The sequence below is a fragment of the Mustela nivalis genome, assembly GCF_964662115.1.
Source record: "Mustela nivalis genome assembly, chromosome: 17".
In the NCBI taxonomy this organism is placed as follows: Eukaryota; Metazoa; Chordata; class Mammalia; order Carnivora; family Mustelidae; genus Mustela; species Mustela nivalis.
The window spans coordinates 15022914-15035801 of record NC_139036.1 but is presented as its reverse complement, the minus strand read 5'-3'; the positions used below and the strand labels follow the sequence as shown (position 1 = coordinate 15035801).

At 58.8% G+C, this 12888-nt stretch overlaps 2 protein-coding genes across 4 annotated transcripts in view; one reads left to right on the top strand and one right to left on the bottom strand.

Moving 5' to 3' along the window:
- Window positions 1-12888, bottom strand: part of SLC5A10 (solute carrier family 5 member 10) — a 58835-nt gene that overhangs the window by 23110 nt on the left and 22837 nt on the right. The window lies entirely within an intron of this gene.
- The window catches only part of FAM83G (family with sequence similarity 83 member G), a 33326-nt gene that overhangs the window by 9437 nt on the left and 11001 nt on the right, over window positions 1-12888 (top strand). For both annotated transcript variants that reach the window (XM_082706895.1, XM_082706896.1), the window contains exon 3: window positions 7138-7305. In XM_082706895.1, the coding sequence (XP_082563021.1) occupies window positions 7138-7305 (168 nt within the window). The remainder of the gene's footprint in view (window positions 1-7137; window positions 7306-12888) is intronic.

The following is a 12888-nucleotide window of genomic DNA, read 5'->3' as shown; positions in this document are numbered from 1 at the left end:
CCCCATGCGACTGAGAAGAGAAGCTGAGGCCATGCCCTGGGCCACCCCGGGAAGGAGTGGCAGAGCCAGGAGGCCCTGGGGCATTTACCTTTGGGCAGAGCTGATGGTCAGGAGTTTGTTTCAGGAGCCAGGGTGGGCTTTGCAGGGCGGCGGGTGGAGTCAGCTAGAACATACACAGGATCCCCTGCCAGGGGAAGAGCTCTAAGCAGGAGGCCTCTGCCACCAGCTGACCATGACCATGTGGCTCAGGTCAGGGACTTCCTCTCTGGACAGTGGTAGTGGTCACTGCTGCCTCTGCTTAGTCCTTAGAAAAGGGACATATGAGAGTGCCAGAAAGCTGGCCTGGTTATCCTGCCCTTGGCTTGGGTCAGCAGGTGTTACTGACATACACAGACTCTGCCCTTGGGAGGCAGGACCACCAGGCTGTTCCCTCGGGGACAGGCCTTTGGGACCCAGAGGATGGGCAGACTGGTTTGGAGAGTGCCAGAAGTGAGGAGGAATGCCCCCCCCCTCACCACCACGCTGGGGCCAGGGGCTCCCAGGAGTCCTTCCCAGTGCTTGGAGAACCTTCTAGGCCTTTCAGTCTCCTTAATTCTCCTTAAACCATTAGGTCTGAAAAAGTCCTTATTTCGTTTTTGGTTTGGGAAGCTATTTTCCCTGGGTAGAGAATTCTAGGGTAATTGTTTTTGCCTTTAGTGCCTTAAAGATGTTTGTTGCTCCCCTATTCTCCGGTTTATGATTATTCTGCGAAGAAGTCTGCTTATCTCCACCCTCGTTATATAATGATCTTTCTCCCTCTGGCTGCTTTTCAGATTTTCTCTTTCTCACTTGGGCATTAAATGATGGGATTTTGATGTGCTTCAATGAGGTTTTCTTCCTGTCTCTTCTGCTTGCAACTCACTGAGCATCCCCAACTGTGGATGGATAATTTTCTTCAAATGTGGAAAAATTACGGGCATTACTTTTTCAAACATTCTTCTGTCTTCTCCACACCTTCATACCTTTTAAGACTCACAATTTTTTGTATCCTAGACCCTCTCCGTGGGCCCCGCCCCCATGCACTGATGCTCTGAGCCAATCCTGGTTTGTCATTCCCTTTCCATGGGTCATTTGGGATCATTTCTACTGATGTGTCTTCAAGTTCACTCATCTTTTCTTCTATGGTGTCTAATTTAGTATTCATCCCATCCAGTGTATTTTTCACCTAAATTGTTACTAGTTTCACATCTTGAGGTTCACTTTGGTGTTTTTAGGCTTTATTAGTGGGACCAGAGCTGATTTAGCCCAGGGTAAGAGCTGGACCATGAACCACATGCTGGCTTGCAAAGCCTGAAGTATTTCCCATGTGGCCTTTACAGAAGAAGTTTGTTGGGCTCTGGTCTAGGGCTTATTTGCCCACTACTCAGTTAAAACACTCCTGAGGACTCTTTGCACAGGCCCTGAGTTCTAGGGAGCTCTGCACTCTAGCTGTGGGGAATGTAAATGACTCCTGCGCCCTGCATGAACACCAGTGACCCATTTCAGCTGCCTCTTTCTGGCAGTCTGGTCCCAGCGTGGGTAGTCTCCTTCATGCATGTGATGCTCAGGCACCAGCTGAAGGGTAAGGGGACACCCTGTATGGGGGTCTGGTGTTCACTCTCTACAGCCCTCTCTCTCCTCCAGTATTCCATCCAGAACATTCTGGCGACCATGCCCTGAGCACACTCTGCTTCCTTCATTCAGGGAGACTGCTAGACTCCATCAGGGCCCCCTCCCCGATGCTGCAGCTCAGGCGGTAGCTGAGGCAATCTCAGGCTGATCTTATTGTTCCCCTTCTCTCCAGGAGCACTGTGCTTGCTGCAGTCCTGTTGTCTAGGGTTTCATAGATTTGGCCTGGTTTTTGTGGGTTTTTTGTTTTGTTTTGTTTGCTGGTTAAGGCCAGAAGATTAGTGTAGGTTCTGTTATTCTGTGGTGGCCGGAAGTGGAAGTCGAATCCAGAATGCTGATGACCATCTTTTGAAACCTTAGAACAGCCCACAGTGTTCTCTGTGTCGTCTCTGTGAGTGACCAGGTGGTGCCAGCCTTCTAGCCGGCACAGAAGAGTGGAGATGGTGAGCGATGATTCCTGGCTGGTGCGCCCCAGAGGGTGCCATAGGTCAGGTGGGCCAGGACTCCAGTCTGTTCGAGGAGGAGGTGCTGAACACGGGCTCTGGGGCCCTGAGTGGCCTCTGTGCCTGCCTTAATGCACTCTGCCCGCCAACAGCTGTGCAGGTGGGCCTCGTTACTGCCCCCTGGGGAGACGGAGGCTCTTGCCTGAGGTCCCCTGTCTTCCCCTGTCTGCTGCCTGTGTCGCCACCATCTAGGAGTCCATCAGGGCCTTAGCGTGACAGCTCCAGAGCTCTGACACTTTGCAGATGGTGACATGAGAGCCACGGAGGGCCAGGGCCTTGTGTGCTCGTGCTCTGTTTGTGTGGCTGCTTCTGGGCTCCAGGGTGGGCGGGGCATGTCTGTGTCCCCTTTTCTGTTCTGGAGCACTTGGAAGGGAGAGACCAGGACTGCCCCTCTCTGAGCCTCTTCCACACAACTGCATGGCCAGGGAGGGCAGGGCAGATGTTGGAGAGGGAGCTCCAGGCGGGAACCTGCTGGACCCTGAACCGGCTCTCAGAGTCCAGACCCTTGGGAGACGGTGTGCCACTCAGTCGGTTGCTGTGGCCTTGCCAGAAACACAGACATGGTGCGTGCCCCAATGGCAGGAGCTGCTGGGAGTGTGGCTCTAGGCCTGGTGTTTCAAGGGCCAGCTAGTGGGGTTAGGGCCCCCTGGGGAAGAGGAGATGGCGCCGAGGCTGGGCCCCTGGGCAGTGGTCTTCTAGCTGTGTGTGGAACCCCTGGGGCATCTCGCCCCTGCCCTTCCTCCCCCAGCACTTCCACACAACTGCCCGACCCCCAGGCCCGTGAGCACAGTTCTGCCCCAAAAGTGGATTCTGTGGTCACAGGAAGTCCATGGAACAGCGCCGGGGCGGGGGTGCCGGGAGCTGTGGGCCGGGTGTCTGCCTGCAACGGCAGGTGGAGGTCCCATGCCAGTGGGGCAGAGGGAGGTGGAGTGGTGGTCAGCCCAGCAAGATGTTCCAGCTGGCTCAGACAAGCCATCAGGGCACCTGGGCAGGGCCGGGCCCAGGGAGTCGGGGATTCCCTCAGCAGGTCTAACCTCAGGCCTCACATCCCCCTTCCCCGTTTTACAGATGACGACACAGACCCAGAGAGAGACATGACTCATGTAGAGCTGGACCCTGGCTTGGAGCCCTGAGCTCCAACTCTGGGCCCGTGCTGTGCTTGCCCAGGGGCTCAGACTCCTGTGGCAGCCCCAGGGAGGAGTGGGGGACACCAGCACCCCCCACCCATACCGCCGGCCCCAGCAGGAGGTATCACGAGGCTTCCGGCTGTGTGTGTTGGGGACTGTAGCCATGGGTGGGGGCTGCTGCTCCTTTGTGGCTCAGACGCTGCCCCCCTTGTTCACGTCCCTCCAGTAACCACCTGGACAATGGAAGTGCCCGTGGTGGGGGCATGGGAGGCTGGGGAGGGCGTGGTAAAAGGGGCTGTGGGGAACCCTTGGAGGAACACATCTTGGGAGCTTGCATATACGGGTTAATTGGGTCTAAAGCGTGTTCAAGCCCCGTGCCTATACTGATCCCTGCCACGTTCCCCTCTGCTCCAGCCTCACCCACTGCGTGGCTGGCCCCCCTCTGGGGCACGGCTGTCCTCCTGCTCCCCCTGGGTATCATCCAGACCCCAGTGTGCTGCCCTTTGGGGCTGAAAATGGGGATGGTTGTCATGGGTATCTGGTCCCTTCTGGTTCTGTGCCTTTCTTCATAAAGGGACTTTCTGATCCGTGAGATACAGGGACCCCTGGAGACCTTCCTTGCCTTGGGAGCTGGTCTGTGTCTTCTGGGTATTCTGTGTTGTGGGGCTGTTGCTGCCCTGTCGGCTCCCCAGCGACACCAGGACTGGGATGTGGGATGTGCGCATGCCTGCCGGGGGACCCCCTGGCATCTGGGCACTTGCTCCCGCTGCTTACGTGGACACACCAGTTCCTGTGGTCCTGAGGCACAGGGTTCAAAGCAGGGACCCAGGCCACCTGTGCAGTCACTTTTCCAGTGCAGTCACTTAACATACGGCAGCACAAGGGTGGTCTCCAGGTTCCAGCCTCCCCTCCAGTGTCTTCGTGGCTTTGGCCCTGGCCTTGCCTGGGACCCTTCTGGCGTCTGTGTGAGCTGAGCTGCAGTAGGGGACAGCTGCTGTGCCCCTCGACGCCGGGCCAGCAGCTTTGGGCTCCAGCCATGATGTGTGGATTGGAGGACCATAGCAGTGAGTGAGGCTGACACCCGCATTTTGCAGATATTGAAACTGAGGGCTGGAGAGGGGCCACGGCTTGTCCTGGGCTTCCCTCGTTCCTGTGACCCAGACCACTGGGTCACATTCTTAGTGGACAGCAGCGCCCTGAGGCTTGCCTTAGACCAGGCCGCATACTGGCTCCGAATGGGGGCTCTCCCCTGGATGAAGTCACAGCTTTGTGTGCCAGCTGGGCCACCTAAACAGATAATTAGGCAAGGGAGTGAACCACTCCGTGCCTCAGTTTCCTCATCTGTAAAATGGGAACAGTGACTACTGCCACACCGCCTGTTTGAGGACTGAATGTTATACCATCCCACAGCACAAAACCCGGGTTCTAGCCTCGAGTGTCTGGCTCCAGCTCTCCCAGGTCCAGAATGGGGAACAGTATGTGGGACCGGGGGGCCTCCTTGGGGAGCAACAGGCCCCTTCCCCCAGCATCATCCCAGTGCTTCAGGAATGCTAAGCACCTCTCCCCGCTCCTGGCATCAGCTGGCACCTGTTACAGGCCCTCTTCTGACTGCATCTTGGCACGGAAACCAGTGTCTCAGGAGAGCCGGCACTCAGCCCTGGGACCCCATGGGAGGGACCCACCATGGGGGGACAGGCCCCAACAGATTCAGGCCCACTGCATCCAGTACCCTACCTGCCGGAGGGTGATGTGGGGAAGGATACACGAGGAGTGGGTCCTGCTGGGGCATGTCCCCCAGCCCAGGCCCAGGGCAAGTCCCCATCTGCCATAGCAGATGGGGTCTGGAAGCAGGCCTGACCAATCTGGTCGGGGATAGCAGTGACAAGGGAGCAAGGGCTGATGTGTTGTCTGCCTCCAAGGAGACATGTGTCAGCTGCGCCCTTCCCAGGGTGGCACAAGATGCTCTTTGCCTCCAGTAGGGCCTTATCCAGGGGGTTCCCAGGGCTGACTCTGGGGCTGTGGAGTCCTAGGCGAGGAAGTTCCTGCTACCATCCCGTCCACCTTAAGGTCTCTCATGCTCAACTGGTGAAGTCCAAAGCTGTCCTGAGCCCACCCAGCTGTCCTTGTGTCTCATCTGCCCCTCAACCATCTCCTTGCCAAGCAGTCTCTGGCCTTTCCATAAATATGTCCTGGGATGGGGAGCTCACTCCCTGTCAAGACCCTTGCCTCACTTTGGGTCAGAAGGCGCCTCCTGTACTGACCCCAACGTCTGTCTCTGTTGGTTTCCCCCTGCTTGTCCTAGCCCTTGCCTAGACTGTACCCGCGCCCTCTGCCCCACCGGAAACAGCCCTTCAGAGACCCAAAGCCAGCGAGCAGATGTTCCCCAGAGAATGGAGTGAATCCTGGGCCTCAGCCATGACAGAGCCCAGCTTCTCCTGCAGCTCCCTGCCCCTATTGGATCACAGAGAAAGCTGGGCTGGAGAAGCTAGGTGTCTTCTCTGGGTCACACAGATCGTGTCTGGGACAGGGCAGGGCAGGGAGGAGCCCACACGGGCCTGCAAGGGCTAGCTGGGTGAGCTCACCCGAGCGTGTGGACTCATCCCTGGCAGGCCCCAGGCTGCCTGTCCCTCACCCTGCACCTACAGATCAGTGTAGGGGAGCCTGTCAGGCCACCCTCACGGTGGGGGTGAACTTGGCTCCCTAGTAGGCCTAGATAGGTTCTAGACTGACCACTCCCAGCTCATTATAAGGCCGAGTCCCTGGCCTCTTAAGTCTTTTCTAGAAGGTTCTCGGGCCCTGGACAGGGCAGTGGTGCTGGTCTCGAAGGGCTGGAGGGGTCGGATATCTGTATTGGTTGTCGGCCTCAGGCCCCAGTCCCCTGTGCTCCCCTTGGCTGCCCAGTAGCACGGGGAGGGAGGGATGAGAAGGAGGACCAGAGATGGTCACCAAGCCCCAGCTGTCCCAAGCATCTGCTAACTACCCCTCAAGCCAGATGAGCTCATCCCAACCACCCTGTTCTTCCCCTTTGCCTGTCACTGCCTACGTGGGGCTAGGGCCTGGGCCAGATGCACTCTGACCTCTGGGGCCCCACCCTGAGCCAGGGCCTGGAGGCTGGAGGTCGGCTGTTACGGGGACAGATGTTGTCACATAATAGAGTGCACGTGCTGGTTTTGGGCTCTGTTCAGACAGACAGGAGAGGCAGTAGTGGAAAGCCTGCCCAAGCCCACGCCAGCCCGGGGACGCGCAGGTGACCTCAAGAATGCCTGTGCCAGCTGCTGTCTTCCTGGCTGTTGACACATATGGTCTACCTCAGCATCCCAGGGTGGAAGGTGGCAGGTGATGGTGTGGGCTGCTCTGGATCAGGAATGCAGGCCAGGAAGGGACCAGAACGGGGTGCCCCCGTGCTGAGCCCTGATCTCTGATCCCGATGAGGAGGGCCGGCTGCCCTGGGGGCTGGCCCCAGCACGTCCCCAACCTCAGGATGCAGACGCTGCCTGGCTCCCAGGCATTCTCTCCTCCCTCACAGGCCTCACTGACCAGGATACAGGGCTTTGTTTTCTGTTGTTTTGTATTCCGGATATACAAGACATGCTTCTTCAGTCCCGTGGCTCCAGAAAGTCCAGTCTGGGCTACAGATTGAGAATCTTGTACCCTAAGCATTGAACCCTATAACTTTGGGACCAGAGAGGCCCCCAGCCCATCGCTGCCAGTCCCAGTGCTGAGGCTGGGGGGTGGGGGAGGGGCAGGGCTAGCAGGGGTGCCCAGAGAGGTGGGTAGGGGTGGGAGGGCTGTGTGTCCTGCCAAGGCACCTGTCCCCGCTGCTGCACTGCCCAACAGCCCTGGTCTCTTCCCACTCGCAGGTGATAGCTGTGGTCATGGACATGTTCACCGACGTGGACATCTTCAAGGACCTGCTGGACGCCGGCTTCAAGAGGAAGGTGGCCGTGTATATCATTGTGGACGAGAGTAACGTCAAGTACTTCCTGCACATGTGTGAGCGGGCCCGCATGCACCCAGGGCACCTCAAGGTGAGCTGGCCGGTTCAGAATGACCGAGCGGTCACTTAGTGGGTCAGCAAACACTTGCAGCACCTGCCTCCTAGGGATGGAGCCCCATGCCGGGCAGAGATTGCAGGCATCCTGGAGCCTCCTGCCACATGGTCACCTGACCTCTGTCTGGCTGCCCAGGGGGACAGGACGCTCTCTACCTCCTCCGACAGTCAGAGATAAGATAAACGGTAGGTAAGGCCTGGAGCTGGTGCCAGGTGCTGTATCACGTGTGATCTCTGAGCAGCCCAGGCCACGTTGATTACCTGTCTTTGCTTGCATGCCTCCAGTGACAGGGTGCTCACCACCCAGGCTTCCACAGCTCACATCTGATCTGGAGGGCTCTGACTCTGATTCTTGGGCTTAAACCAGAATCTGTGTCTGTATGGTGTCCATCCCCCGGTTTTAGGATCTGACTCCAGTAGAAGTTTCCTTGGGCTGAGGTCAGGGAAGGCTTCCTTGATGGCTGCAGAGTTCACATAAATTGGAGGAGGAAGAGTGGCATAGAAAGGGCTTCCTAGGGAAGGACAGCATGGAGCAGAGGTGGAGGGATCAGCATGAACCCAGGTTCTTAGTACTGCTTTGCTGTGTGTCCTTGGGTTCATCACCTCCTGTCTCTGGGCTCCGGGATCACAATGGTCCTGAAGAGGGCCAGATGGGCCACTGTGGCTGGGCTCTTCCACTCTGACACCCTGCATTCGATCCCGTGTTTGGGGGCAGGAGGACCCTTCCCTCCACTGAGCTATCGCTTGGCACCTACTATATGCACCATGGTCCCGAGGAAGAGTACGGATGAGTGTGCATGACAACAGCGAATGCTTTCACAGAATTTCACATGGGTCGGTCCCATCCTAGGCACCTGACACGGTTGATTAATTGACTCCGCATGACAACCCAGTGGGATAGGGCAGTTGTTCCCATTTTACGGATGAGGAAGTTGAGGCACTTGTGCTAGTGTCACTCGCGGCCAGTAAGTTAAGCATAAGGGGATTGGGGGCCAGCACTAGAGCTCCCTGGCTGAGTCCCAGTTTTTGACAGGTCACGTTTCCTTGGGCTTCTGGCCTGTGATCTGAACACGATCCCCAGAGAAGGGGGGACGCCAGACTAGTTAACAAGAGGCTGGGTTCCTGTGCCTGTAATTTGTCGGTGTTCGTCAGGTATGCCCACCCATCCCAGCCGAGCCCTTTCAAGTGGGTATGAGTTCTCTGGGCGGCGAGTCTGTGGCTGTTGGGACATTTTTATGTGGTCTCCCTGGTGGGTTGACCCCAAGCACCACGCTCACCCAGCGTGCTGCTTACCGTGTAATTAGCACTGAGAATCAACTCCTGGGGCAGACAGCTCACGCTGGAGAGGTCCAGCGTATAGAAAAGGCGTCTTTTGAAAGGCGACTTGCAGAAGCCTCTGCCCTGTGGGCAGCAGATCAGAGAACCTCTGGGCCCATCCCCTGCACCCTTGCCACGAGCCCAGTGGATGGTTTACACACTTATGTGGCTCCACCCCCGCACGTGTGCCTGGGGTGGGATGAAGGAAGACGCAGGGAATGGGCTGATCCATGCCGAGCAGGATCTGAACCCGGGACTGGCCTCGCTCCTGTCCTGTGTGTCTTCTCTGTAGGGAAGTCTCAAGTGTAAGTCTGCTCAGAGCGCTCGGAGTTCCAGGAAGTGAGAGGCAGGCAGGACTGGGCTGAGAATGCGGTCCCAGGGCTGCTCAGCTCGCTCATGGGAGGTTGGCTCCTGCCCTCACTGCCCGCCCACCACCCTGCCTCTGCTCCCCCATGTGATCGGGGGTGGAGGGAACTCATAATCTGTTGCAGCCCCACAACTTCATAGGGGCCTGAAATGCCCAAGCTGGGCCTCGAGGGCCACCCAGACTAGGCTCCCCGTGGGGCAAATGCGGAAACTGAGGCTGCAGGGAGGTTGTGACTTGCCCAGAGGCATTCTGCCAAGTCAGCGGCTAAACCTAACCACCAGTAATGAGAAGTTGGCACAGACCAGGAGGGAGAGAGACTCAGTGCCTGACCCCCCCCCCCCCCGGCTGAGGCCACACCTGCCATTGGGGCAGCCCCAGAACTGCCCATGGGGGCTCGCCGTGCAGACCCACTGTGAGACTCAGGCACGTGGCTCCCTCTGTCTGAGCCTCTAGTGCCTCGTGGCCATGATGATGCCTCATAGGCTTGTTTGAGGATGAAATTAGAGGAGACAGTGGTTATAAAAGCACTCCATGTGCTAAGGGGAGTTACACAGCTGCTGGCAATAACAAGAAGTTATAAATCCCAGGCCCGGGGCAGGGAGGGTGCGGTGTGCGGCCTCCCCCTGCACTTTAGCTTGAAATGAGGCCAGAGCCTGAAGCATGGGCAGGGCAGTTCAAACCAGGGGTCCCTGCTCTGGGGAACAGAGCACGGTCCAGACCGTCTACAGGGACGGTCTGCAGTGACGTGCATACCCCAGAGCCAGATGTCACCACAGAGGGGGCAGGCCCTTCATGGGAAAGAACAGATGACCCTGACCCCCTCATTTTTGCTGTTGAGCCCGCCCCCTCCACAGCCTGGGCAGGTGGCCAGGGGCTCCTGTGCACCCGGCCCTGGCCAGGTGTCACCTTGTCGAGGGCCTGCCTGCTCAGCCTACCTCCCTGCCCGCAGGCCAGCTGGGTCTGGACCTGTCTCAGAAGCACTTCCTTTGCCAGTAATCCCTGGGCCCGCCCTCAGCCACTGGCCACCCCTGCCCAGCTCTGCAGTGACCTGCCCTCAGCTCCTATGGGCCCGGGATCGGTTGTGCCTGTTGGGGTCATCCTTGTGACCATGGGAGTGTTGGGCACCGGTCTGCGCAGAGCCGGGAGCCAGGACTGAGCCCTGGCTCTGCCACCTGCACCGTGACCCTGGACAAAGATACGGAATCTTTTTCAGTCTCAATTTCCTTGTCTGAAAAATGGGAGTCTCCCCCATTTATTTGGCAGGGCTTCTCTGAAGAGCAAAGGAAGCCATGTGGGGGCAGGGCGCTCAGTCATGAGCTCTCCCTGCCCTGTCCTGGAGCTCTTCTCATGAGATCCCAGCTCTGGTCTAAGAGCCAAGGGGTTTCCCTCCCCCTTCCAGCTGTGTTCAGACCGGGGGCCACCCCCACCCCAGCCTCGTGCCTCCTGAGCTCTGAGCTCCCACAGCATATTCTGCAAACAGCTGCGGCATTGTTTGGGCTAAGCCCACTCGTGCTTTCTAGCGGAGTTGGAAGGCTAAGCACTAGCAACTTCCCAGGTGTGAGGGTCCCAGTCATCCCCAAGCCCTCCAGCCTGCTGGCTCGGCTGGCCCCTAACTCCTTTAGGCAGGGAGTGTGGGCATGAGCATCTCATATTAGAAACAGAGAACAGGGCCGAAAAAGAGGACCCAGTCCTCTGGTTCCCACAGGGCACAGCGCCTCAACAGGTGACCCAGTCACATTTGGGGTGAGACTGAGGGCTAATGGATGCCCCAGAGGCAGGGGGAGCTAGGCAGGCTGGGCTGGGCCTCAAGCCTCGTAGCTGAGACAGGACCAGAGCAGCGAGATGCCTGGCTGATTGGAAAAGGTAGTCGGCTTTGTGCCGCCAGACTGGAAAAACCAGCACCCACCCTGATGAGGACGCAGGGATTCAGTCTGTGGCTCAAGTTCCACGCCACCCAGGCCAGCCTCGGCCCCATTCTGGCACCCGGGGTTCCCCCCACTGCTGTCCTGCTGTCTCTGATCCTGGCCTGTCTCTTTAATGGGCTCGGGGGGTGAGGCAGTAGTTCCCAACCACGCAGGGTTTGCCTGGCTTGGCCTATTTGTCAATGTTGGGGGGCTTTTGTAGTGGTTGTGACTGGGAGGGGACTATTGGCGTCGGATGGGTAGAAGCCAGGGCTGCCATTAAATGTGCCATGTGCAGTGCACAGCCCCTGCATCTGGACATCACCTGGCCCAGAATGTCAGCAGCGCCAGGCCCTATCGACCCGGCCTGTGGGAGGGGCCAGGAGCCCCTCTGAGTCAAGGTCCTGGAGCTGGGCTGGCTCAGCGCTGCCCCATCCCCTCATCCCAGCTTTGTGATGGCCCCGGGAGGCCAGGGTGAGCATGGCTATCGGACCCCCGTGACAGAGTGAAACAGACCCTTTAGAGGAGAGTAGAGGCTGGCTGGCTGCCCAGTACATGAGGACATGGGCTTTCTGTCCCCTGCAGTTGGCACAGCAGGCTAATCTCACTGTCACCAGCCAGGCCTGGTCAGGGTGCATCTCTGGGCTCCTCCTTGGGCAATGCCAGCAGGCCCCCGCAGAGGCCATCATGGGACAACTGGGGGCTGGACCCCACCAACCGGAGACCATGGGCTGGTCACACCCTTCGCTGAGCTCCCTTCCCACCATCACAAACTGGCTGCCAGTCCTGGCCTCCCCGGGCTGACCCACGACATTCTAGGTATGTTCTGGTCCTCCATGTTGGTCCCCTCTTGCCCCCACGAGCAGAAGGGGTCACGTCCCTGCCGCACTAAACATGCTGTCACACTCTCACGGATGGAAAGCGTCCATCGAGTGCCAGGCACCTTGCTGGCTCACACCCACCACCCCTCTATTTCCTCAGGCTTTCATAGTAGCCCCAAAGCAGAAGGCTGGGGAGCTCCCTTCACAGCAAACGGAGGCCTAGGGAGGCCCAGCTGGGATGGGAGCCATGCTTGGCCAGAGCCCGAGTGACCCACCTGCTCCGGCGGGGGACTGGGCTTGTCCCCTTGGCCTGCCACTGGCCCACATGGGGCCCCAGGCAGCTTGGTATGGGGTCAGGCTGCATCTTTGTGAGCATAGGAGGCCCAGTGGGGGGTGCGGGCAGGGCACCTGCAGGTCTGCCACATATATGCTTGGGGCCACAGCTGCTCTTGGAGCAGACGGAGCACTGCCTAGTGCTCCCCTGAGGTTGTCTCAGGGACCAATCGCTGCCCCCTTCCATGTCCGAGGAAGCTGAGAATCCCGAGTGTCCAAGGCCTTGCCCAGGCACCCTACCTGAGCCCGTCTGGGTGTCCTCCACCCTGCCTGCGACGTGCTCTGGTGGGGGTGCCCCGGGGCTCAGAGACAATGCGGCTTTGTGGAATCCTCTACCTTGTGCACCCAAGCCCTGAGACGTTACCTCATCCGGGCCAGGCCCCATGGGGCGGGCCCCCCCCACCCCAGGAACAAACAGGGGAGCTGCCATGATGGGAAGGGGGTGCTGCCAGGGGGCTGCCGCAATCCCCCACCCGCTGCTGTTAGCCGCAGGGTCAGATGGGCCTTAGAGCCTGAGGCCATCTGTGCAGTATGGGAAAGTGAGGCCCAGAGAGGGCCAGGACCCTGCTTAGAGTCACACAGCATATCCGGCGGAGCCAAGGCTGCCTCTCACTTGGAGTTAAGTCACTCTGAGAAGTAGGTGGTGACCTTCTGAGCCCTTCATGGGGACAGGCTTTGGGGTGGGTGGGGGAAGACACTGCTGAGAGGGGGACTGAGGCTGGTATCTGTTCTTCCAGGCCAAGGAGTCGCCTGTGGCCCCAGCAGGCAGAGCTCTGGGCTGGGAGACCACAGAAGCCACAGAGCTGGGCTGTGGTCAGGCA